At 36.2% G+C, this 25,838-nt stretch overlaps 1 protein-coding gene across 1 annotated transcript in view; it reads left to right on the forward strand.

The window, feature by feature from the left end:
• The window catches only part of LOC119773951 (cadherin-18), a 207,511-nt gene that overhangs the window by 91,765 nt on the left and 89,908 nt on the right, over positions 1-25,838 (forward strand). The window contains exon 4 of the mRNA XM_038271191.1: positions 9,131-9,250. Within this exon, the coding sequence (XP_038127119.1) occupies positions 9,131-9,250 (120 nt within the window). The remainder of the gene's footprint in view (positions 1-9,130; positions 9,251-25,838) is intronic.

The following is a 25,838-nucleotide window of genomic DNA, read 5'->3' on the forward strand; positions in this document are numbered from 1 at the left end:
ATACTACAGCAAGTTTTAAATCAAAAGGACCCATGGAAATCCTGTTGACAGGTTTAACATTCAAAGTCAAAATCAGGTTGCAATCAAATAAAAAAATCAGAATTTACCAAATCAAAACTGCCTCAGAGCATGGCTGATTGCTTTATGGATTTGCAAACTCTGCTGAGCAGTTCTGGTACCTACACCGTGTCAGAGTGAGTGAGCCATTAAAACCCTCTTCCGGGCTTTGACCCATGTTGGTTAGAATAGATGGTTTTACTTAATAAATGAAATAAATGTTTGACAAATAAATTCTGTTTTCCATGGGTTGTTATGAAGGTAAAGCTAAAATACAATTCTTTGACAAAAACAAAATGAAAACTAACAGAAAAAAGCTACTCTATCACAGCAATCTATGCTCTGCCCTACACCATGTCGATTTATCACATAGCATCAAGTGAAATATCTCTGGTTATGAAAGAGGACACTATAAATGTGATCAATACTTAAGAAAGGCGCTGTTTACCTCAATCTTTGCAACCAAGTTTTAGTCTAAGTTATTTCAAAGTTTTGCCAAACTCAATCATCAGTTACATGTGATAAAACCAATCAGTATTGATGTTCCAAACAAATAAATCAATGTCTGTGATAGATAGAACAATTAGCCCTCTTTATCCGTCCTCTTTTTGCTTTTGTCCATGTCTATTAAAGTAATTTGGTTTCCTCTGGCTCCCTTCAGCATGAAATCGGCTGGAACAATCAACTGTCCTCACACTCTGGAGCATTAATCCCCCACCACATTTGTCAATACTGAATCACCTTTGTGTTGGAATGGGTTGTCTTGGACTGTGGCAGCTAATTGTTTGTGATGCTCAGTCTCTCCAGTCTTATTTGATTAGCTGCTTACATCCTAGGTAGAACAGCTGCACAATCCTTTCTGTATTAATTGGGGTTAATAGTGTTCTAGTAAGTGCTGGTTTAAGGGAGATAAAGTTCCATTGCAGTGGCTGTTTTCTAACAGTGGTTTAAAAATACATTCCATTTATAACATTATAAACAACAATCATGAAAGAATATTCTTTTAAAAAATCAGTCAACCATCAATCAGAAATTTCATTTAAAAATGTTGAAGTACTGTTTAGGTGTAAGCTTTTGTGTGTCATGGTTTTGGTTCTGTTTAAGTTTTCTTTTTGAATTTTCATTGGTTTCATTTCCATTCAATGGTATTTTAGTTGTTTTCTGGTTGTATTTGAGTTCTAATGTATTTCATATTTACCCCCCGTTGCCCCTTTGTGTCAGTCTCCTTCCCCTAGCTAACTTCTACTTGCTTTTGTCCACACCTCCTCCCAGTCAGTTGATTACTCGAGTCTTTGTTTTGTTTGGCATATATACTCCTCTGTTCAGTTACTGTTTGCTGCTTTTTCATCGTTTCTTGAGCCTCATGTGGATTTTCCCTGTCTCAATCTGGTTTTTGGTTTTCTGTATTTTGTTATTTTCTGATTTTTGCCTCAGTTGCCACCTTTTGGATTATTAAATATGCAAGAAAACCACTTTAGCTTTTCTCTCTGCATTTGGGTCCACATCAAGCCTCCTAACAACCTGACATTGTGGTTAAAGCAATGCTTGGATAAAAATCTAAAATATTACTCCAACTAAATGTGTCACATGTATTCTGAAGCTCTAATTTCACTTATATCATTAATTCCTCTTGCTTACTTTTGAAGAGAACATAAAGTGATGACATATTAAAGCAAGTGTGAGGAAAGAACAAATAAAATTGGCCAATTTACCCCAAATTTCATTGCCTACTTATGGGTAATTCCTTTTCTACCTTTCAAGTCATACTTAAAAAGCACTTTATTTTGCACTGTTGTATAAAAAAATAAAAAAAACATTCAGCCCACTATCCACGTTTAGCCGGACCCGTATTTTTAGCTACTTAAAAATACAGGTAGGAATTGCCGTCCATCCATCTTATCCGATTCTTCCCTTTATTCCATCAGGGTCGTGGTGCGGTTGGTGTATATCTCTGGCAGTCTATGGGCGAGAAGTAGGACCACCCTAGACAGGTCACCAGTCTGTCACAGGGCAACACAGAGGCACAAAGAAGCATTCAACCATGCACACACAAACTCACACCTTAGGACAATTTAGAGATTCAAATTCACCTAAAAGTAATTGTTTTGGACTGTGGGAGGGAGCCGGAGAACCCAGAGAGAACCTAGGCACACAACAAAAAATGCCTTCTAAAAAATAAAATATAGTGTTTTAAGTGAATAATTGCTTATTTTTAGCAAAATAATCTGCCAGTGACGCAAGCAAATGACACTTGGTAAGATTTCTTAAAACAAGAACATAATATCCAAGTAGAAAGCGTCCAAAAAAATTGAAATCAAGTAGAAAAATCTATTTTTTCTTTTACTTGTTAAGATTTTTTCTCTTATTTTAAGCAATTTATTCTCATTTATTAGTCATTATTGCTTAGAAATAAATGTCCTCTAACCAATTATTGCTCAAAACAAGTATCAACAGGCTTAAAAACAAGGCAAATGTACTTGATACCAGTTCATTTAAAGGCTTAAAAGTAGTCTGTTTTTCTTAGCTAGAATTAATTTCAGTAGTAGTGAATGTATGGGAAAAATACACTTGACAAAAACTTCAAAACGTTTTTTTTATTAATATTTTAGCAGAAATGTCACAGAATTAAGTGAAATACTTAAATATTAATCAGATAATCCAGTCAGATTGGTAAAATGTCTATCTAAGGAAAACAAGCTGACTGTATCAAGTTATTGACTTGCTGGACCATATCTATGTGTACAAGAGAAACTGAACTATATATTGGAAAAAAAGGCCAAACTTTATATTCTATAATCAAAAGTGTTGATTGCAGCAGCACAGCTGACATGTTGCTCCAGGATAGTGTCATGCCCCAAACAGGAGCTTAGCAAATGAAGTTACCATGACGTTAAAAAGCCGAGAGAATAAGGTTTGGGGTTGAACCCACAAATACTACAGAATAGGAGAATATAAATAGAACGAAGCAGAATAATTAAAAAGTGGTACTTATGTTACGAAAAAAGTTTCGTAAAGAAAAAACTTTCCTGTAGTGTTTTATTTAGCATTTTGTAAATCCCATTGAGTTCTGTTGGAATAGTCAATATCCCTCCGCCACCGGAAACGGAAATGGGGCCGGTTTACGATTAGTTGTAGTCTTTTCGCAAGGCCCAAGTGTTTCTGCTTCACTCTGTGTACTCCGACGTCGAGGTGCTAACGTCTCTGTTAAACACTTTAAAAAACTCTGAAAATGGAATACGAAAGGTGGATTTTTGAGGAGGACATATTGGACTTTGAGTTTGACGGTAGAGGATACCGTCGCCAACTAGTGGTCTGGAGTGTGCAACGCTTCAGATTCGAACCGGAAGCGGAAGTTTATAAGCGGTTGTGATGTATCGGAAAAAATAGTTCTGGGATTTACAAAATGCTAAATAAAACAAGACAGGAACGGTTTTTCTTCACGAAACTTTTTTTGGAACGTCATTGAACAGCGCTGACGACCCGGTGAGTAGCATATTTTAAAAAAAGAACGTTTAAGGTTGTTTTAAGGACATTATCGGACATGCACTATGGAAGCCATTCTGAAGCAGCCAGGGGGGATTCTGCATGAGCCAAAAAGCAGAGACAGGACCAATTGTCAAAATTTTGGTGTCGATCATTCGATTTCATCCTGGACACTACAGAAAATGGGCTAAAAGTGTTAAAAACCGGAATTATCCTTTAACTCACAAGCTCTCCATTAAACACTACCACCAAAACCTATTAGATATTAAGTAATTCACACAAAATATATAAATATATCAGAAGAAAATGAAAAGATTTGAAATCATTTTCATACCTGTACTCATCATATAACCAAAATAAGTGCCTTTCTAAACATGTATTTTTCAGTTCATATTCAAAAATGATGACAGTTTTCTTGAAAAAAAAAATAACCCTTTTCCTTTATAAAGACATGTTTTATCTCATGAAAATGACACCCAATTCTGACCTGTAAAGTCTCAAATAACATCTTACTTTGATCTCATGAATTCCACGGTGATGTAAAAGTTGAAGCTTAACACCTTGATTCGGTTTGTGGGAGGACGATAAGAACCCGCAATCCATTTTCAGAGACCAGCTTTGATCTTTTAAAAGGGCAATAGGTATTGTGATGCCATCACTGAGTCAAGTAAGTAGTGAAGAAGTGGATGAATTGATGTTTGAAAGTAGGTGTAATAAGTGGATGTTAGAATGTGGTGAAAGTCCACCTAAAAAAGAAATAGTCTGGATATGCTCTATTGTTGCTGTATTGTTGGCTCTACTTATAGTTTCATATGGCTCCCAGTAAAAAGAAAGAAAAATACATTTTTGATAAATAAAACAATTGTAAAACAGAATAGAAGATAAGTGGATAAAAATAACATGTATTATTTAATTAAATGCTAAATTTAAACTGGAAGAAATGTAACTGTAATCAGTGTAGTTTACACAACTAGTAACCTCACAATACAAACTCCATTTGACTTTATTCTTCAGCTTTTCAAAAAAAGCTGAAAAATAAAGTCCCTGGAGCACAGAAACATATATAACATGCAGGACTGTGGGTCCCGGGGACCAAGTTTGAGGGCCACTAACTTATATGATAGATACTGTGTTTGCTTTGGTGTTAATACTGGAAGTTTACATACACTAAAATTATTTTGCCTTTACAGAATTTCACCAAGTCAAGTTCTAAAGACGGTATAAGATGGATTAGGAATGTACCTAATTATTATTTTGCTAATCAATTCACTGGATGACTATTTTGCCACTAACCAATTAATAGTAACTAGAGGTGTATAATAGGAGAGCCTTTACTGAATTTAAACTAGGTGAAGTTAATTCTATAACAGCTTATTAATTCTGGATAGAGTAAAAAAAAAAATAAAAAAACTCAAGTTTACTATTATTTGACTTCTTAACTTTTGTCATTTCAAATAATCTGTTTGATTGTTTCAGTTCCAGGTAATATACAGATTTTAGTTTAGAGGAGCCAAACCTCGAGTACACTACTTACTTGCAGTACATGATGGGAAATTCAAACAAAACAAGCAAAAATATTGAAAAAAATACATTTGTCTGGTTAATATCTGGCTTTGATTTAAATTCAATTCAGTTTATTAATATAGTGCCAATTTACAACATGTAATCTCAAAGCACTTAGTAGAGACAATTCAACCAATTCATCCAGTAAGATTGGTTCAAAAGTTTTCTATCTAAGGAAAACCAGCTGTTTGCATGGACTCACTGACTAAAAAGGCAATCCCTCACACAAATTTATTGAATCCAAATTTCCTAAACTCATCATGAAGAAAATATTTGATTAGGTAAACTTAATCATTTTATGTTTTTAGGGATGTTCTTTAGACATCTGTGTCAACACAAGACAATCACACCACTACCCCTGAAGTATGCTGTAAAATGGTAATTGTGAATGGAATAACATTGGGTGCTTGTATCGCATCACATTTGGAGAACTGTTGTGTTTCCTTACACTTCAAGCTACTCAGAGGGAGATTTCACCACCTGAAACTAGAATTATTTCCATATTTACTTCCATCCAGTCCAAACTCAAGAGCAGAGAGTAAACAACGTCCTCATCACAATGAGTCAGTGATAATGATGTTGTCGAATAATGTTCTAAAAAAATTCCCAAACTTAGGTCTTTTTAATTTACAGCAACTAGAAATAAACCCGATAAATGCTACATTCATTTCAATCATGGAAAAACTCATTTTCCTCTTCAGGCTGAGTGCGCTTCTCTTGAAAAGAACAAAGAAAAAACAAATCTGGTTGTGTTTTTTGTTGTACTGAGAGGCAGTAAAAGGAGGTTCAACAAGGGGGAAAAGTTAATGATGTGTGATTAGGATGCACAAAGTTTTAACAAATTTTTTTCTGGGTTTCCCGCAAAGTTTTCTTCCTCATTAATTAGCTATAGTTTGTTATGCAGTTATACAGAATATCGAGTTAAAAGATGCACTTTTTTATGTAGTAGTCATCATTTTAGCTCTAAATATATGGCATGTACAGCTGATTGTCCTTAGTTTTGAGTACATAATGAAAGCATCGTCATTATCAACACTCTCAACCTCCACACACAGTATTTATTATAGATTAATTGACTACAATTATGATTTTTTTTTATTAAATGTTATGAATTTTATACCCCAGAAGGGATAAAGCATGATGGAAAATGGACGGATTTTATGACTTTTATTCATTCAGTTCTAATTCTGATTCTAAAGCAAGTAAGGAGTTACTCATATTATCACAGCTCAGTTACCATCATTCACAGTACCCAGGATGCTGTGTAAATGATTTATGGTTACTGACTTTACACTCTGCTCCACTGGGTAACTAAAAAAAAAAAAAACACATCTGGTAAGACTCAGAGGAGCTTTACTGTGTACAGCTCTCTCTCAGGAGAGCCTGGCGAGAGTCCATAAAGCCATGAGATGCATCATGCAGCTCACATGTCTAATTTTACTGCAGTGCTTACATGCATAAATAGACCAGTGCATCAAATAAGCCAGTTGTGCAATTACAGTACACTCATCATGTGATTATAAGGGGTCAATGAAGCCTGTAATGCCATGTGAGCAGCACTTGGAGTGTAAAATTGAACCTCAATAGCTATAACAATGAGCCGTTAAGTAAAAGGTCAGCATTAGTTCAGGTTTTTTAATCTGTCCTCTTTTTGTTTTTTATGGTGCTTTATTAATTGTTATTCCATTTATCCTGTTTTGTAATCCAACATTGCATTAAAAAAAACATTTGCAGCAATGTGCATAACATGGAAGTCATGCACAGAGTATAATTTAAAAAAATCTACCCATTATGTTGTTCCACAGACTGTATAAAGTCCTGCTATACATTTCTTGCTATCTGATCTGAAGATGGAGAACTTTGCATTTATTTGTTATTGGCTGGTGTTTAACGATAACATTGAGCTAAAAAACTATAGCTATTGATTTTTACCTGGTGGAAGTATACAACAAAATAATGCAATGATGGCAGTATTTTGATTAAGGTTACTTATGGTAAGTTCAGTAATTGTTTTTGGCAGGAAAAATCCTCCATAAAATATACCTTTGCAAGTTGCACATTCACACTCTCTGTAGCCACCAACAAGGTAATTATTTTGGGCCATTCTTTTACCCCCATCGCTTCTACAGTAGAAACAAAGGCTAACTCTGAGTGCCAGGGAGGGAGCCTGAGGTAGTTAATGTCTTGTCAAGGCTATTTTTCAGGGGTTCAACTAGGTAAACCTACAATATTTCACAGTGCCTCTGTTCTGAGATATAAATAAAAACAATTATCCCTTCCAATGGTTGTGTATTGTTAAAATGTTTCATTTTCTAATGAATCACCCAGTAGCTTATTTTGCCTTGTGAAGATGCTGATCCTTTAGGATACCTCCTGTAGGCTTTAATCCTTTAAAATCTGTGAATAATTAAACTGTTATTTTCTATTTTAAGGGAATCTTTTTCTGTTTTATCACACCTAGAAATAATAATAATAAAAAAAATAAACTGAGAAAACAAAACCAAAAAAACAACAGAAATTGATATAAGTACAATTCTTTAATCATTGTGGCACTTAGAAGTAGCCATGAGGTTTTGATTTGTTGCTTAATGCGATACAGTTTAATTTTTGGACGGGGGAAAAAAAAAAGAGTTTTTCTTTCTCCTCCTCACTTAGAGGTCTGTATTTGAGCAAGTAAGCTGTTGTAGTTAAACATTTCAGACTAATTTGGCTTTTAACGCATGATTTACAAAGATTTGTTACCGTACGCCCATGTGTAAGCAACCGCAGGAAGGGGATGCTGTGAGCATCACCAGATAAAACTTATGTAAAAAGCCTGGTTTTAAACGTCACGGCTGAGAAACAAAAAAAAGGCACGGCAAGTTGAAATGCAATTTTCTAGGCAACCATGATTTCCTCTAAATATTTAACATCTCTTCTTTGCAGAAATGTAAACTGAATGACTTCCTGGCACAAACTTGATTTTGCAATTTTGTGCCAACAGGGAAATAGGAATGTTATTTCAGTAGCTTAATGTTAACCCGCTGTATCCAAAATGTTTACTGATGTGTATTGGATCGCATTAAATGTTATGTATTAACTTGAGATGTGTGGAGATGTTCCAAAATGTATAGGAAGGCGTCCATTTAACTATTTCCTTCAAAATCATTCAAAGCACCATTGCCACGCTCTGGGAAACAATTGCACAGCAAAAGTGTCCTTTTGTTTAAAAAGCCTTAAATCTGTCAAGGTTAGCTGTAAAATCATGTGAGCATTAGTTGATTTTAGAGCAAGGGCTTCTTTCTTGGTTTAATCCTTTGTTCTAGTTTATTGTGGACTTGACTCTAAGTGGTTTCTGATTTTGTTTCAAACCTCCTTAAGAAATGATGTTCATCTGTGGTTGACATTTTGATTCTTTTTCAGGTATTCCTGAAAAAAGTGTATTGTAATACATACAATAAACTGAAGAAATTATCCTATAATCTCAAGCTGATCTGCAGGATTTGTGTACAGTATTTGTGTATATTTTTATTAAATATCATCTATTCCACATTGAATCCATGGAGTTTCTAATCGTTATTGTAACAAACTAATCCAGCAAATATTATTATGGCATGTAATGTATATATTTTAGCTTGGACACATTATCTAAATCTAACTTGTTTTAATTAAAGACAGGCATTGTTTTTTTTCAAAAGAGAAATCTTTAAAATAATTAATGCTGAAAAAAAAAAAAAAAAAAAAAAAAAAAAAAAATATATATATATATATATATATATATATATATATATATATATATATATATATATATATATATATATATATATATTAAACAGGTTGAAAGTATGTAATTTGAATTTAAACTGTAAGATGATCTTTATACAGGTTCTTGTTTCATTTAATCTCCTTCAATTCTGTTCTAGTTGAGATGTGGTTGCTAGGAGATTCCAAAGCAATGGAAAATAATACAGCAGTGTTCCTGCATTAGAAAACCTTTTAAAAAGAAAACAGGAAATCAATTTTTGCTTCTCTTTTTTCCTATTTTTAGGTACCTCCGTGTTGCAAGTCACAGCGACAGATGCTGACGACCCCACCTATGGAAACAGTGCAAGGATAGTCTACAGTATTTTACAAGGACAACCGTATTTCTCTGTGGACCCCAAAACAGGTGCGTTATTCCTGCTTACTGAGGGGAAAAAAGTGTTGAAGTAAGCACTTATTTGCACAAAAAACAGTAACCAGAACTCCAAATACCAGAACTGAAACACAAATTATTAAAACGCCTTTAACATCTATACAGTTAAATATTTTATAGGGACATACATTGTGTCACTGAGCTGCAAGAGGTGGAATTATAATGTTTCCAAATGATGTAGAAAAGCAGCTGTGAGCAGCCACTGTTACTCTGATGACCCTAAATACAATCCAGAGAACAGAGAAGGAGCTGTGGTACCTTCAGTCATATGTCAACACAGCTTCTGTTAAACATGAAGAAAGTTTGTCTTGCTTTATTGCTGTATGAAAATACAATGCAGTTGTAATGTGACATAATGGGAAAAAAGTTAAGGGAACAAATATGTTTGCAATTTCAGTTAAATGGATGAAATCTAAATCATTGTTCATCTTTTGAAATGTGTGAAGTCTATGCAGATAGGCCTATTTGCTATGAAAAGTATGCTGTGCTACCTTAAAAGCAAAACAGATAATGGATTTCTGAAAAAAAAAAAGGCTCAAGCAACACAGTACAGTTATTTTTCAGTCTGGGAACTACTTTCTTGTTTAGCACGCAAACCTCACTTGTGGACCATAAGTAAGTTCTCTGGGGATTAGGGAGACAGTTGCAGAGATCTCTTTAGAAAGCTATTGTTTCCTGCTCTACAGTGCTCAGTCTTTTAAAGTTCATCCTTTATTTGAGAGGCCTCTATCATATCCATTAAATATTAACAATCCTTCGAAGGTACAAGACATAACTTTGATATGATGTGAAAAATGCAATGTTTTCAGCATGTGTGCTGTAGGGCTTTTGATGTCTTGTGTTCCCATACCTTACAAGGTCATTTGCCCTGTAGCTGCTAATGCATCTATAGTTTACGTTGCTTTGCCTACGCTGCTGCCTCTGGTGCTATCTGGTGAAGTGAACAACAGTTCTCTTGAAAAAGTTGATTCATTGCCATCTGGGACAAGCTGTGGCTTCCTTGGAGACTCTAACAGCTATGTGAGATTGTAATGTTTGAGCTGAATGAGCAATAAAATGAACAGATGTATATTTTTGCTTTGCCCTAAGGGGAAAAAATAAAAAAAAAAGTTGTAAATTATTGTTACAATTCCACGGGAGTGTGGCAGAAGACTATAGATTAAAATACATGTTGTGCTTTGTCATAATGGAGCTTCTTACGTGATTCCAATGGATTTGTTATTTTAACTTCCTACTAGGGTTGTCACGATACTAAACTTTTCAACTCGATACCGATATTAAGGAAAATATTCAATACTCGATACCATTTTCGATACCACAAGGATAAAAACAAAAAGTCCAAAATTCTACAGAAATATTTTCATTAATAAATAAAATACAATAAATAAATACAATAAAAGTTGTATGCTGTGCACAATATTAAGCAAGCTTGATAAAAAACTTATAAAATTAAAATTAAGTGTTACTTCCTTGGCTATGCTTTGCCCACATAACAATGACACTAGCCAAACCGGTTAAGAAACAAAAATAATTCTCAACAGCTGCACCTGTTACAAAAAAAAAGTCTGAAACTAAAAAGTGCACAGAATTATTCAATCACAGTGTTCTGAAAGTGCATTGTCCTCTATTCTGCACTTTAGATGAATGACTGTTTAGGTGCCACTGGTGGTATTGTATCCGGATACAACGTTTCAGTATAAATACTTTTTTGAGTATCGATACTTTTGACAACCCTACTTCCTACACTTTTACAATTTGTCTTTTAAGTTATAAAGCTTTATTTAATTTATGCTACTATTTAAGGGAGTTTTGATATTGGATGGATGGATGGATGGATGCATGGATGGATGGATGGATGGATGGATGGATGGATGGATGGATGGATGGATGGATGGAACTGTTACATTTTTGGATTAGTAGACAAAGGACATGTTTTTTAAACAGTGATGTAACCCTGTGCTTTTACATCATTCTTTGTAGATAAATAGAATCATTTGTGTCGCTTTTCTCTTTGTTTTTCCATAAACAGTGTCTTTTTTGGACAGATCACATGATTCACTTTGCCTTAGCTGACTCTGCAGCTTGTCTGAATTATAATTGGCCGTGGGGCGGCAGAGGATAGGGACGTGATTGAAGGTCTCACCCAGCTGCACTCTCCACACAGCACTATTCCACCCACACATATTAATTTATACAAGTAGGCTGCTGTTTTTTTTTGTCACTGACAAACCAACCTCACAGAGAGAATTAAGCACAAGAACCCCTGTTGGTCAACAGAGAACGCACACATGCGGCGAGCTGCACTTTCATGCAATCGTTTACATGCTTGACTCAGGTATTAAAGTAGTTCTGCTGGCATGCTGCCATGTACCAGCACCCTGCCGGAGAGATGAAGCGGCTTCTGCAGATGTCTTGCAGTGCATTAGCTAGATCGCATATACTCATATCCCCCTCTACTCTGAGCCCGTTATTACTTAAACCACAGAGACACCTCCATGGGAAATTCAAAAAATGGTTGGGGGGGAGATGGGGGTTACATGAGTTCTCAAACATGCAGCCCTTTTATCCTCTGAGCTTAGGTTGGCATCCTGGCATAGAAGTGACTGAAGTTTATTTAAGGACAGAAGGTAATCATGATTTTGGCAGACGAATATAGTGTAAAAAAAGACATAAGGGGTTGACACAGACCTGAACAAAATCCTCAGCTGGAGTCAAATTGACCAGTTTTACTTATTGCCCCCCTCCTCTGCCATCTCTAGATTTGATAACACCCCTTGAGCATGACACCCCTTGAGCATGACTTAAATAACATGACATGTAATGACCATCTGACCACAATGAACGTATTAATTTTTTTTAAACCTGAAAGAGGACACAAACAATGATGAAGATGTCTTTGCCAAAGTAATTATGAGCTGTTATTACAGCTCTGGCAATGCTCACTAAATATGGCTTTAATATGTCTAATGCCTTGCAGCTGCTTATTGAAATTCAAGTATTTAAACTAAAAGCCTGTGCACACGCTCCTAAAACATGAGCATTGCTCATTCTCAGTTTAAACATGTAATATAATGTACATCTTTATATAAAAATGGATGGCAGCAGAAAATGTTACCTCCATACAGTAATGGAAGATATTTCAACTGTGGTGGCTATTGGTTTTCAACAAGGTACGAATATTTTCCTGGTGAAATCTAGACATATAAAGTTAGTTTCTTCTTTCAGTTTCAGTTTAGGGCTCCCATTACTGACACCTGGTAGGCCCCCTGCGCAATTGTAGACTAGGATGTGTTTTTGAAGATATAATGGTGCGAAAAATTCCTCTTAAACCCACCTGATACTGAAGTAACTGACCGAACCGGACCATATTTATACTGCAGCACATACCAGCTTTTAGCATTATGGTGAGTCGTTTAAACATGACACCAATAGCAAAGTAGAGAGTGGTACTTTTAATTACTATTTTAATAACTGTGTATAGTTTATTAGATGGTTGGCAAAGAATAAACTCATAATAAAGATCTTAAAAGAATAATGTATTCGAGTATTTCATTTTTCATACTACGACTTGGAATTATGCTGATGAAGGTTCTCAGTCATCCAGGTCATAGTCATTCTGTAAAAATTCAAAAAATATCCACCGGACTTGGTTTCCAAGATTTGAAGACGTTTCGCCACCTCTGCAGGAAGCTTTCTCAATTCAAATGTCTGGATCCGCAGTGAGTTTGAGTCTTATATAGACAAAGCCTTGTATCGCTTGGAAACATGCAAATGGTAACCGATGAATGGGTCGTTTGGTTCCATCGTTAGCCTGTAATATCTGAAACCTGTCTATGATTCTGATGTCGATAAGCACCCCCTGAAATGAGTTTTTGGAACTTGGGATGTCTGTAACATGTGGTGGTGTGCTGTTACTGAGAATTGCATAATTGTATCTTCTTGGCCGATTTATGGAATGGTCACCGTATCCTGAACCTTTATCACCTGTTGTACTTTATATGGGGCCCACCCAGATAATGTTGCTTAGGGACCTGTTGTTGTGTCGTTACCCCATTGGCTACAATGTAGCTTGCTTTGTAACTGCCTAACTTGAAAGTGCTGGCCATTTGCCATTGTCAGTAAAGGATTGATACATCAGTTTATATTTTAAACAGTTGTCCAGGTTTCCTCTTTAATGCATAGGCTTTGGCTTAATACACCCCTAGCCTTACTTTTTAGCACTACCCAAAAATGTTGCTTTTGCCCATGGGAGTAGTGTTATCCAAATTCTTTTTTGCATGTGGGGTGTGAATCTAGTCTTTAAAAGCAAGGAATTTAAGATGCTTACTTGCTGGGGAAGGGCAGGTAGACAATTTCACAGTAAACATGGACGATTGGAATTTTGCAAAGCAGATTTTTTTTACCTTTAATTTTGAAAACCAAGCAAAGCTGTTGGTGTCTGGGTTCATCTGATTCTCAGCTCAGAAAGGAGCATAAGGAAATCAGTACGAGAACTCTGACAGAGAAAGCACCAAAAAGGGAAGAGGCTTTTCATTTTTTTTATATATGATTTTTCTCCTCTCTTATGGTGGCACATATCCTGCAGTATATATGTGCATACATGAATACACAGTCATTTATGTACCAGAACTTCAACTATGCAACAATATACATATCCCAATTTCTTAGGAAGATTACAAAGCCCAAACCACTGTGGTCGTGTTTTGGTAGTGGGTGAGGGCTAATGGTAGCGAGTAAGGGCTAGTGGTTGAAAGTAGGGGGTGTATTGGAATTGGGCCTTTGTCTTGATAGTTAGAATAAACCTGTAATCTGTATACATTTTGCACTTACATTTTTAGGTAGTTTGCCCATAACAGTAAGTTGTTAACGGTAAAAATTCACTATAGTCTATTGCTTTAGATGTATCAGATGGGAGGGAATATACAATTGTGATACGCAATCAATTCTCCTAACACAGTGAACTTGCAGTTGATTGTGTTAAAAGAATTTATTACTGCAACAGTGTCTTTCTAGGTTTGCGATATGACCTCAAATTAATACCACGACAACTTGGGCAGTTTTACCTTGATAATGATTAATGCATGATAAATGCTCCGGCTCCTCTATCAGAAAAAAAGGCATGTGCAGGAAATGCAACTCCTCTATTTATAATTTATTTAATAAATCACATTACATCCATCCATCCATTTTCTGACACGCTTATCCCAATTGACGCGAGGGGTAATCTCCAGCTGTCTACGGGCAAGAGGCAGGGTACACCCTGGACAGGTCGCCAATCCATCGCAGGGCAACACAGAGACAAACAGGACAAACAACCATTCAAACACACTCACACATAAGGGGACTTTAGAGAAGCCAATTAACCTAACAGTCATGTTTTTTTTTGGACTGTGGGAGGAAGCCGGAGTACCCAGAGAAAGTACCCACACATGCTCAGGGAGAACATGCAAACTCCATGCAGAAAGACCCCGAGCCGGGAATCGAACCCAGAACCTTCTTGCTGCAAGGCTGCAGTGCAATATTGAACAAAGGTATTTTGCACAAAGGTAATGAAGCCTTTTTGCAAATTTTGTAACTCAAGAGTGTGGTTATGCTCTAGGTAGTGATAGTTGGATGTGTTACTTTGGTAATCCCAACAGTTTTCAGGCAAACTTTGCATTTCCTCAACATCTGTGGCATAATTTAGTGTCACTGTACTGAGTGTACAGTGAGAAAAATGCGCATCATTTAATTAGCACACCCTCGCTCAAAACCGGTCTGCCGCACACTCAACTCAGGCAACGAGCTCTTGACTTCTTCTCTGCACGCTCAGCTTCATCTCTGCACTACAGGATAAACTGATGTAATTTTGTTTACAGCTTTGTTAGATGCTTCTTCACTGGGCTAATCTGCCATTCTCTTTGTTTATGCTTCTGATTGGATCGGTGGAGTCACCTGACTATATACATGCCGCAGAGTCTTAAAGGGGAGAGACATACAGCCACCAATGCAGGAAAAACAGCAGAATTATGTAAATTTCTTTTACCAACATGGGAAAATTGTCGCCGGTTATCGTATTGCATGCCGATAATGGCAAAATCCAGTTTATCGCCCAGCCCTGTAACAGAACTATCATTAGTTTAAACTTTTATCTGTTTTCCTACCTGCTTGTATCATGTTTTATCTTGAATTGCTTCTATTCTTCCTTTCGTACCTTATATTATATGTCTTAATTCAGGTAGAGCACCTTGAATTGTCTTTCTACTGAATTGTGCTATAGAAAGAAAAACTTGCCTCACCTTGCACTAGCAGTCACATTAATTCTCCTTCTAATCTTCAATACACAGAAAAAACCCGCTTCTGTTGAGGAGTGTTCATTACCACTCAAGGATTAATATTATTTGTAGTAAACAGTTAATGATCTAACTTGATCTAAGCAAAAATCATTGGACGGCAGAGCTCACATTTACAGGAACACATTTTTCCCATTTAAGCTTTAAGGTCATCAGCTTTTACATTAGCTTCCACCTCTCTGGTACTCCCTGGTTGAGGTTTTTGTTGCACTCATTCATAGCTGAAACTCTGTTCTATCCTGTTTCCAAACCTTTGGGTTGTTTCTTCGTTTAAATCTCAGTTTTCAATTCTGTCGTAATTACTGAAGGAAAAAACCATCATCTTCAAAGAGAGCTTATATTTATATTGGCCTCATTCATGTTTGCTTAAGTAGTTGATCTTTTTGCAAAAGTTCTTACTCAAAAAAAAAAATAAAATACTTTACATTCTATGAGGAGCTCATGCAGTGTAGTTTCCTTAACATATCCACAAAATCTGTGGGAGCCTGGCTTATCCACGGACCAGGTTTTGTATGCTACAGTATAAAATGCATTGGTAGGCACAGCTGGAACATGTTTCTTTGGCATGTACAAGGCAGATAGTACATGGTGTGAAAATGTATCACATTATGAACTATAAAACCTAATTGTTTTTACTGCAAACAGTGGGGTTTCGAAATCCCTGCTGCAGGTTATACACAAAGCCTATATCCATTGTGTTCACTAAAGAAGGAAATGAACATTAAAAAATTTTGATCCTTGAATCATGGATGCAGACTGGGTCTCTCCCACTAGAGCCATTCATACTCTTGCAAACCACACACACCTGCACTAACATAGAGATTTGCAGAAGCATACTTTTGCATTGTTTACCTCATCTACACATTATTTTGTTTAGTGTATACAGGATGACTCAAAGCTGTTGACTGACTGCTGCATGCATTAAGGGTGCAAACAATGGATATGTTTTTAAAAGAATTGAAAGCATAAACAGTATGAGGCAGCGAACATCATCAGAAACAATTATTTTCTGTATCCACTTATAGGCCCCTCCTACGTGCTGACATTATGCACACTGCGTGGATTAATGCGCTGCTATCACCAGCTCAAGGTGTTTTATTTCAGGGCATGCAGGAAACCAGCTGCAGTCAAGGTTGCAATGTTTTTATTTTCATTTCAAGCACAAAGCACCTGTCTGCTCCCAGATATTCATGCACAATTTCACTTCTGGGTATTGTAAAATGACAAAATATTGTGAGAGAACTTGCTCAATGTCATTTGAATAACGCTGAACATATTGCATTTTATTTTCTCACACTGACTGCAAATCAAAGCCCTTAGAATAAAAGGATTTCTCTTTCAGTCAGTGTGTTAAAAAGGTTGCTCAGTTCAGAAAATAAAGAAAGATAATATGTAAAATGAATTGTGCCAAAAAGTGTAATGTTATTCATAGTTTTGTTGGAGCGGAGCTGAAATTAAATGCTTTGCACGGTATCTCCTGTTTGAAACAAACAATATGGTCTCAGTATGCACTGAACCTATCATATGTTGCTTCAGCTAAATGTGACAAAGATAATGACTTGCAAAATCAAAGGCTAACTCTTTTGGACAGTTGACATCTCAAAGTCAGTTAACAGATGTCCTTAGGGCTGAGAGGAAATTAGTTCATACTTCTTTATAATCATCTCCGAAGTCACACAGAGGCATTTTCTCATCCCTAGAAGAGAAAAGACTGAAGCCTTGATGGAATTACAACTGACAGAAATGTGATGATTTCATCTGAAATGCAAAAAGAAAGGGGGGAACTTGGGATTAGAATAAACTTTGTCATGGACCTAGATGAGAATAGCACAGGCAGTACACTGACATGAAAAAAGAAATGTTGCTTGTATTGGATATGATGGACGAGCTGTGGAGAAGTATAGTCTTTTAATAAAAGTAGTTACAGCATGACACTAAAGTGTCAGAGCACTTAACATCTCACTGTTTTATACATATAGCTCCGGAATAATTTAACAAAATCATCCATATGTGACGTGTCTTTACTTAAGAAAGCACTCACAGTAGCTAAAGGGTGTCTATACAGTACACTAACTTGTTAGCTGCTGATTCTTCCCCGTTCTGCCTGTAGAACTGCAGGAATCCTTCATGGCGTAATATAGATTCTACAATGTATCGCAAAAAAATACCTCAGAGATTTTGATCTGATATTGGCATTATAGAATCCTGCAGTTGCTGCTTATTGGTCTGTTGATGTGATTCTACTATATCATTACATGCCAACTGTACAGTGGCGGCCTGATGAAAAACTCCTGCTAAGGGGTTTCCTGGACCTAGGTGGTAGAGATCCCCAAAGATTTAGAGAAAAAATGGACTCCTCCACATTAGAATGGGTCTTTTTGAGGATAGTGAGGTGAATGATACATGGGAGGTTTGACTATAAGTCCACAATCGTTTTTGCTTGAATATTCTCATCTGTGTTCGAAAGAGAAGAAAAGCTTAAAAGAGGCCACTAAGGAGGCATACTGCTTTGCCCAAACGTGAAATAGAGTGTCAACACTGGGCTACAAAAGATGACAGTTAAGTGGACAGCAGAAACAAAACCAATCACTATAACTGCCCAAATGTCTCGATGCTGACTTGTAATCACCAGCTAGTGAATATAAAACAACAGGAGCCATGATAGCAAGCTGCTCACATGAAACCACAGCCACCCTGACGAACAGATTAGCTGCACTTCTGTGCAGCAGGTGCAGCTGATTGTCGACGCCTGATTACAGCACGGGACTGTAACTGGGGTCCAATCAGTCATGCTGGTAGGCAGGATGCAGTGCGACTGAAGGCAGTGGTCCTGAACGACGAATTGCTCATGCTGATTTGCATAAGAGAAATACTTGCTAAAAAGCCGAGGAATGGAAAATTGTGAGAAGCAGAGGTCAGAGCAAAGCAGGGAAAAATCCAGCTTTGTTTCAGTTAATGTTAATGAACAGTTGCAAACGGCACCATTAAAGTTCAACTGTTTTCACATGGAGTGCAGTTAAAACCAGATGTATAGAATAGAATAAAAACCAGTGCAAACAAATCAATTTCAGTGTAAGGCTTTGTCCAAATCTGCACTATGTAGATCAGTGTTTTTCATTCCTGGTCCTCAAGGCACCCTGCCCTGCATGTTTTAGTTGTTTCCCAGCTTTTACACACCTGTTATCAATTGATAGCAGATTATCAGACTTTGCTGAACTGCAATCATCTGAATCAGGTGTGCTGAACCTCAGAAACATCCAAAACATGCAGAGCAGGGTGTCTTGAGGACCAGGATTGAAAAACACTGATGTAGGGATGCACCATTTCTACGGATGTTTGAATGTCCAGTGGATGAAAGAGTAGTGCACTCAAAATTTCACCCAATGCACCTTGAAAAGTAATGTACATCAATGGTCACTAGATAAACAAATATATCCCATGATGCTTTGCAAGAGCTCTCCTCACAATGCATCATGGAATTTTTTTGGGGGGTGGGGGGGTTGTAAGAGAGAACAAAGATGGAGCAGGTACCATGCGGGGGGAGCTGGAGTCAGGTGAGCAACAGGGAGCAAAAGTTGTGTTCAATTAATTTTAGTGCACTATAAAGTCCAAAATATAGTACTATATGGGGATTTAAGGGTTAGGGTGCACATTCGGACACAGCCAGTGTTTATTTGCACTGTATGAAGAAAAAGCATTGTTTTTAGACATCAGACCAAATGCATTCTATTAGATATAACTGCCAGAATTATTTTGGTTGAATAAATACCTTAACCATAAATGAGACAAGATTTTAAGTATTCTTAATTGTCTTCAAGTAAAGAGTTCTACATACCCTTGTCCACCCTGAAGTGAGCTTGTTTATCTACAGCAGTACATTGTTGTTTAGGCTTTGCAACATCATCGATCCAGCAATTTCTAGTAGACTAAAATTTTACATTTTTTAAAACTGATCCAGAGTTGAACATTTTCTAAGCACCATTCCTAGCTTAACCTTTTCTGAAAAACTTAACAGCATAGCGGCTGTTGCTGCTGACTTACTGAGTTTACCTCGCATAAGTTGTCTATCAATAGCTGTTTATAGCAGATTATGATGTCATACATTTTTAAAATAAAATTATATGATCTAAGTCATAAAATTGATTTCTATCCCACAAACACATGTATATACTGTATCTATTAAAACCTGATTTTGTTTCTAAAAAGGTCTCTTTTTTATTTCTGGAATTTAGCAAACAGTTTTAGTTTTGACTATTCCAAGAAAATAAAGTTGTTTTTTTTTTGTTTTTTTTTTCGTTTTTATGTATTTATTTATTTTAGACTATATGCTGTTCACTTGCAAATAAGAGCAGTGGATTTTTGCGGAATACAATATTTGCTTAACTTTTTTTTAACATTGACTGGTTGTTCACTACTCTCCGTGTTGTCCTAACCTGCCTAACGATGATGTGATCCTCAGTGCCCTGCTGCCTGTGCTACTTAGTCTCCTTTGTTCTCATTTTTAGATCTGGATGAAAAAAAAATCACTGAAGCAGTGTGTAAAACCACGAGGTTAAATGTTCCGTTGAAAAGGAGATTATTTATTATTTTTTTTTGTGATATTGCTAAATATTAGAAATTAATTGTAAGGAACAAGAATAGGGTTTAAAAATGTCCTGAATCGATGCGATTTTGATTCATACATTTCTAAATCGATTCATTTCGATTCGATCTGTTTTTAAAATAATGAAAGTGGTTCAACTGTGTTTCAAAATACTCATGTATTTAGTTTTTTCCTGTCATATTAAACACAAAGTGCAAACTTGGAAATCAGTTTAAATATGAGATGTAAACAAAACTGTCTCAAAAGTGCAATCCTGTTTGTGAAAAGTGAAAAAGCGAAGCCTCAATCAAGCAAGCAGACGTGACACAGCAGACATTCATGAGCTGCATTATCTTCAATGCACAAACCCTATGTGCAGCGTTGCCTCTAACAACTACAGGGTGTTCGCTGGTCAGCCCCCATTTGTTAAAGTCTTCAGTCAACCTATTGGCTATATTTGCAGTTGTCTGGTTTGAAGTCATCTTGAGTGCATATTTCCTGCTTATTTGAATGTGACTGTCAGGCGGGTCACTATAAAATGAATCAATCTCATTCCCTAGACATCGATTTTGCAAAAATGTAAAGGAATCGTTTCAAAATTGATAAATCAATTTTTTTACCCAGCCCTAATGATGAATCTTTTTTTTTTTTCAATTGTATTAATTTAAAAACAAAACAATGTGCAGTTTCCTGTTAAGCTGATGACAAAGTTTATTTAGATTGATGATTTGAGTATTGAACATAGAATACTATATGTACGTATAAAGCTAGACAATATAGAAATTTGCAAAATTGGACATAATTTGGTATAATTAATTACTAAATAGTGGTATAGTTTTCGCAAAATAGTCATTGGTATGTTTGAAACATGCATTAGCTGTCATTATAGAGATATAAACACCACCTCTACCATATACAGCAGGCATGTCCAAAGTTGGTTCTCAAGGGCCGCTGTCCTGCAGGTTTTAGAGGTTTCTCTGCTGCATCACAGCTGATTTCCAATGATAGTTGATTTACATGATTTTGCTGAACTGTAATAATCAGAATCTGCTGTGTTGAAGTAGAGAAACCTCTAAAACTGGCAGGACAAAATTTGAACATGTTTGAATAATAGTAATTAAGGTAAATAGGGACACCGGGTTTAATAAACCTAAGTTTGAATTCATAAAAAATTCATAACAGATTCTACATAAAGTATGTAGTATCTACTATATATTTATAATTGTCATATAAACCAGTGGTCCCCAACCACCGGGCCGCGGACCGGTACCGGTTTGTTGGTCATTTGGTACCGGGCCACACAGAATAATTTATCGACGATCAGAGTCTGAGTGATGTTTTATTTTGAAAAATATAAAAAATTGCGGTATTCTCTCCCAATTACATCAGTCGGTGCATCTTTGACTCTTGACACAGGTTAAGACTCATCCTATCTATAACATCCTATCTTTGTGAAGCGGGATTTTCTGCGGTTACAGCGCCCAAAACAAAGCTACAGAGCAGACTGGACATCAGGAGCACACTTCGTGTGTCATTGTCTCCGATTACGCCTCGATGGGACCGGCTTGTTTTATTTTTTTGCTGTTTGTATTTGATTGTATGCCAGTCGTATCATTTTACTTGATCGTATGTACCCGCCCAGCCGGTCCGCGCGGAGGGGGGATTATTGCTAAATCTTATTCATTGGTTCCAGGCTTATTCTACAGAAACATCTCTGCTTTTTTCCCTAGGATTTGAAAGAAATATTACATCTAAACATTCTTTGATCTCTTTTTTTATTTTATTCTTATATTTTATATCATTTGTAATATCAATTCATTTGTCACCATCAAATTGCTCATAATTTTTAATTATTTACTGTAAAACACCAACAATCACAAAAGTGCTCATCTCACAGTGAATAGTGGAGGGAAGGTGCTGTATTTTGAGTTTAAACATATTTTTCTATGATTGAAATTGCAAAAAAAATAAGAATGGCAATCAAATTTACAATGTAAAGGACATATTAAAACAAAATGGCAAATTAATATAATACATATATATTGAAAAGCTGTTTTCAACTTCATTTTATGTCACCATTGTTACTGTTCAACAAAAGTATCTTATTTAAAGAAAAATCTTTAAAGGGGGGCCAATATTTAGAAATCTGTCTCTTCTGAGTTTTCAGAAATATTAAAACTGATGTTTTCAAATGAAGCCTTTAGTTGACATCACTGCTGTGATTCACTTTATTGGCAGGAAATTACAAGAATATTGAAAGCAAATGTAATAAACAACATAATTGAGTGAATAGATCATAAAAACATGTGGTTCCCCGCTCTGTGGTAGCCATTTTTTAAAATGGATTTTTCATGAAACATGTCACTGGTGTTACAGCCACAGAGTTAAACGTTGCTTTAGGAAACCCCAGTGACAATCAGTAACAGCAGTTACACCTAATGTGTAGATCCATTTTATTTAATAGTGTTTATGATTTATGTATTTATTCAAACAATAAAAACTAATTTCTTTAAATGTTGTTAAAAGATATGGACAAATTGAGTGTAACTGAGAAGCAGTGTCTTTATAGAAGGTAGAGGATGCCGAGTCTAACTTAAGAGCAAAGTAATTAGCTAGAAGGAGGCAGGGCTATACCAGGAATATTGAAGCAGAGACAAGGTGAATAAATTATTCAACTGAAAGTCAAAACGGTGGAATGACTGGAGGAAGAAATTCTGCAAAGTCAAAGACTTGAGGCAATCAGCTAGATAGGAAACGTTTAACCAGTCCATCTTTATGATTTGATTGAATAGTCTCTGTAAATTGCCCTAAGATGACATGTGTTGTGAATTGGCAATGTCATTTTGATTGAGTTACATTATTAAACAGCGTAGTTGTTTTTAATGGACTTCATGTGTTTTTAAACGGTTCACAAATAATTATACCAGTTTATTTGCTTTAAAATGACGATGGTTCGTCTTGTCACTGGTGTTTAAAATTTTAGTAAAAAATGTATATCCATACATTTTTCTTTCAACAATAAATTAAGATTTTAAAGAGTATTTTATTATATGATTAAAAGACATTTTCAAACCAAGTCTTTGCCCAACATATGAGATTTTTCAAATGTTTTCATTGTTGTAGCATGGTACTGCAAATGAATAACAGTTAACCAATCACACTTTTTACAAACTTTAATAAATTAGTTAAAAACGGTCCCCTGATTGCATTGGAGCAATCACAATTCTTCTCTGACTCTTAATACATGTGTGGAAGAGATTAAAATAAAATGCCTTATAAAAACCTTAAACGTAATGATGGTCTTTATGATTGCTATATGATCTTTAGACACATCTAAAAAACATTTCTTTGTATTCATTAGTCAATGACTGATATAACATTATAAGTCAATATTAAATGCTAGAAAAAGAAATCAAGACTTTTTGCCCTCCTAAAGTGTACATTCCTATAGAATGCCTCTCTGACTGTACATATTTATGCTTTTCATGCAGGCCATTGCATGGTACCATAATCTGCCCTCCTGCAGACCCGACATACAGGCTCTAATGGACTGTATAAAAGCAGGAGATGGTGTCACATGTTTTTATGAGGTGTGATAGTCCGATGCTCCAACAAGGGCCTGTAACAATATCACTAAACCTGTCATGCTAACATTTGTAGCCCCTATATCCAGATCAAGGTATCCCGTCATTCAGGAAAAAAAAAAACAAACAAACATGCACATACCTCTTGCAGGTCTGGGAATTAAAGGGTATTTGAAGTTTATCCTGGTTGCCTAATCTAGTGCTTATTTTTTTATTAGTAAGGTAGCAACTATAAGTTATGAAAAACAGCCAGAAATCATCAGTTTGGATGTATTTGTTTGAAGATCTTTAAATCCCCTGCCTGCAGCTTACATTAGGACTCATCTTAAAGCATGCATAGAGCTGTGAATTAGTGAGGTGCACTGAACCTCTGTTAAATAAATGCATAATAGTCCAGAGGATTGTATTAATAAATATACAAGGGCTGTTGTGGCAAGATTAGTGACATTCAAACTGTGTTCAACAACATTGACTGCAGAGGATTTACTTGATTACATGGTATGCAAATCTCAAAACTGCAAGCCAGCGAATTCAGGAAAGCGCTTTCTATATCTCAGCTGAAAGCACATCTGAGATGTGGTGCAGCATTCATCCTTTTTACAGTTTGGTCATAACTCCTGTCTTCCCCTTCACTACGTTTCATCTGTCACTTATCCGCAGAGACATCAAGGCTGTTCCTCTTAAGACTCATGGTCGAATGCCCCTTAACCGTGCTTCACATCTGTACTCCATCACACACATGCAAAGACTCTGCATTACCGAAGCCCTTAGTCCCCTTTGAATCCTAAATAGGCTAATTTCACTGCTGATCTGGGATTGGTGAGTGTTTGAGTTTATTGAAGGAGCTGACACAGATCAGGATGTTTCTGCACTTAGTAGATTAAGCGTTTGCTGTGGTTAAATCAAGGAAAATTGTTTGATATGCCAATCATTTGTGATGTAGTAAAAGCATCTATTTCCAAAAAAAAAATATCTGACCTTTCACAGTTTCTCCTGTTTTCATATTTTTATTACATTAAAATGTTTGAAATCATAAAAAAAAAATTTGATCAGTATATAAGATGATTTAGGTTTATCCCAAATGCAGTTATCAATTACAGTTTATTTTAAGTATAAAAAAGCTATTGAAGATTGTGCAGCTTTACATGGAAATGTCAACTTATACAGAACCTAGCTGTACTGCCCTTAACAGCAGAAACTACTGAATGTACCATTAAGTTTGTAAAAATAGAACTGCGTGTTTGAAATATCTGTGTTAAATAATTTTTTGTCCCTTCATCATATAGAATTGTTTGTATTCAGCGAAAATGGAGGGCTTCATAGATTAACGGTATATGGGAGATCATGTCACATCTCAGTTGCATTTAATACTGTATCAGACTAGGAATAGGCAGCTTTAAAAAGAAACCCATGAACTCCCAAACAGTTTTTGGTAGAGATCAGGGTTAGGATTATGACTAGTTGTTGAGGTTAATTATTCAGGTTGGTGTTGTTCTGAAGTTATGTGTTGTATGACAGATGTAACGAATAGCTTTCTAGAAAGGTTCAGCTTCGTCTCTACAAAGTATTTTCCCTGAAGTATTAGGAGTCAGGGCTGCACGGTGCTGCAGTCTGTAGCACTGTTGCCCTGCAGTAAGAAGGTTATGGGTTCAATTCCCGGCCCAGTGTCTTTCTGCATGGAGTTTGAATGTTCTCCCTGTGCATGCGTGGGTTCTCTCCGGGTGCTCCAGCTTCATCTGTCCAAAAACATGACTGTTAGGTTAATTGGCTTCTTTAAATTGTCCTTAGGTGTGGGGGTGTGGGTATATAGTTGTATGTGTCTGTGTGTTGCCCGGTGACTGGAGACATGTCCAGGTTCTACCCAGCCTTTCACATATAGATAGATCGTTTTTGCCAAATAGACACCGGCCCCACCGTGACCCTGATGGAAGTGCAGGAGAAGATCAGTTGATGGATATTGTGAATCATTAACATTGTTTGGCAAATGTGGGACAACCTTTCGGAGAGAAGTAGTTTCTGCCTTGGAGCTCTTCCATGGATGCCTTTTTTTTTTTTTCTGGTGT

The sequence above is a fragment of the Cyprinodon tularosa genome, unplaced genomic scaffold, assembly GCF_016077235.1.
Source record: "Cyprinodon tularosa strain WSP-4 unplaced genomic scaffold, ASM1607723v1 ctg793, whole genome shotgun sequence".
NCBI classification, from domain to species: Eukaryota; Metazoa; Chordata; class Actinopteri; order Cyprinodontiformes; family Cyprinodontidae; genus Cyprinodon; species Cyprinodon tularosa.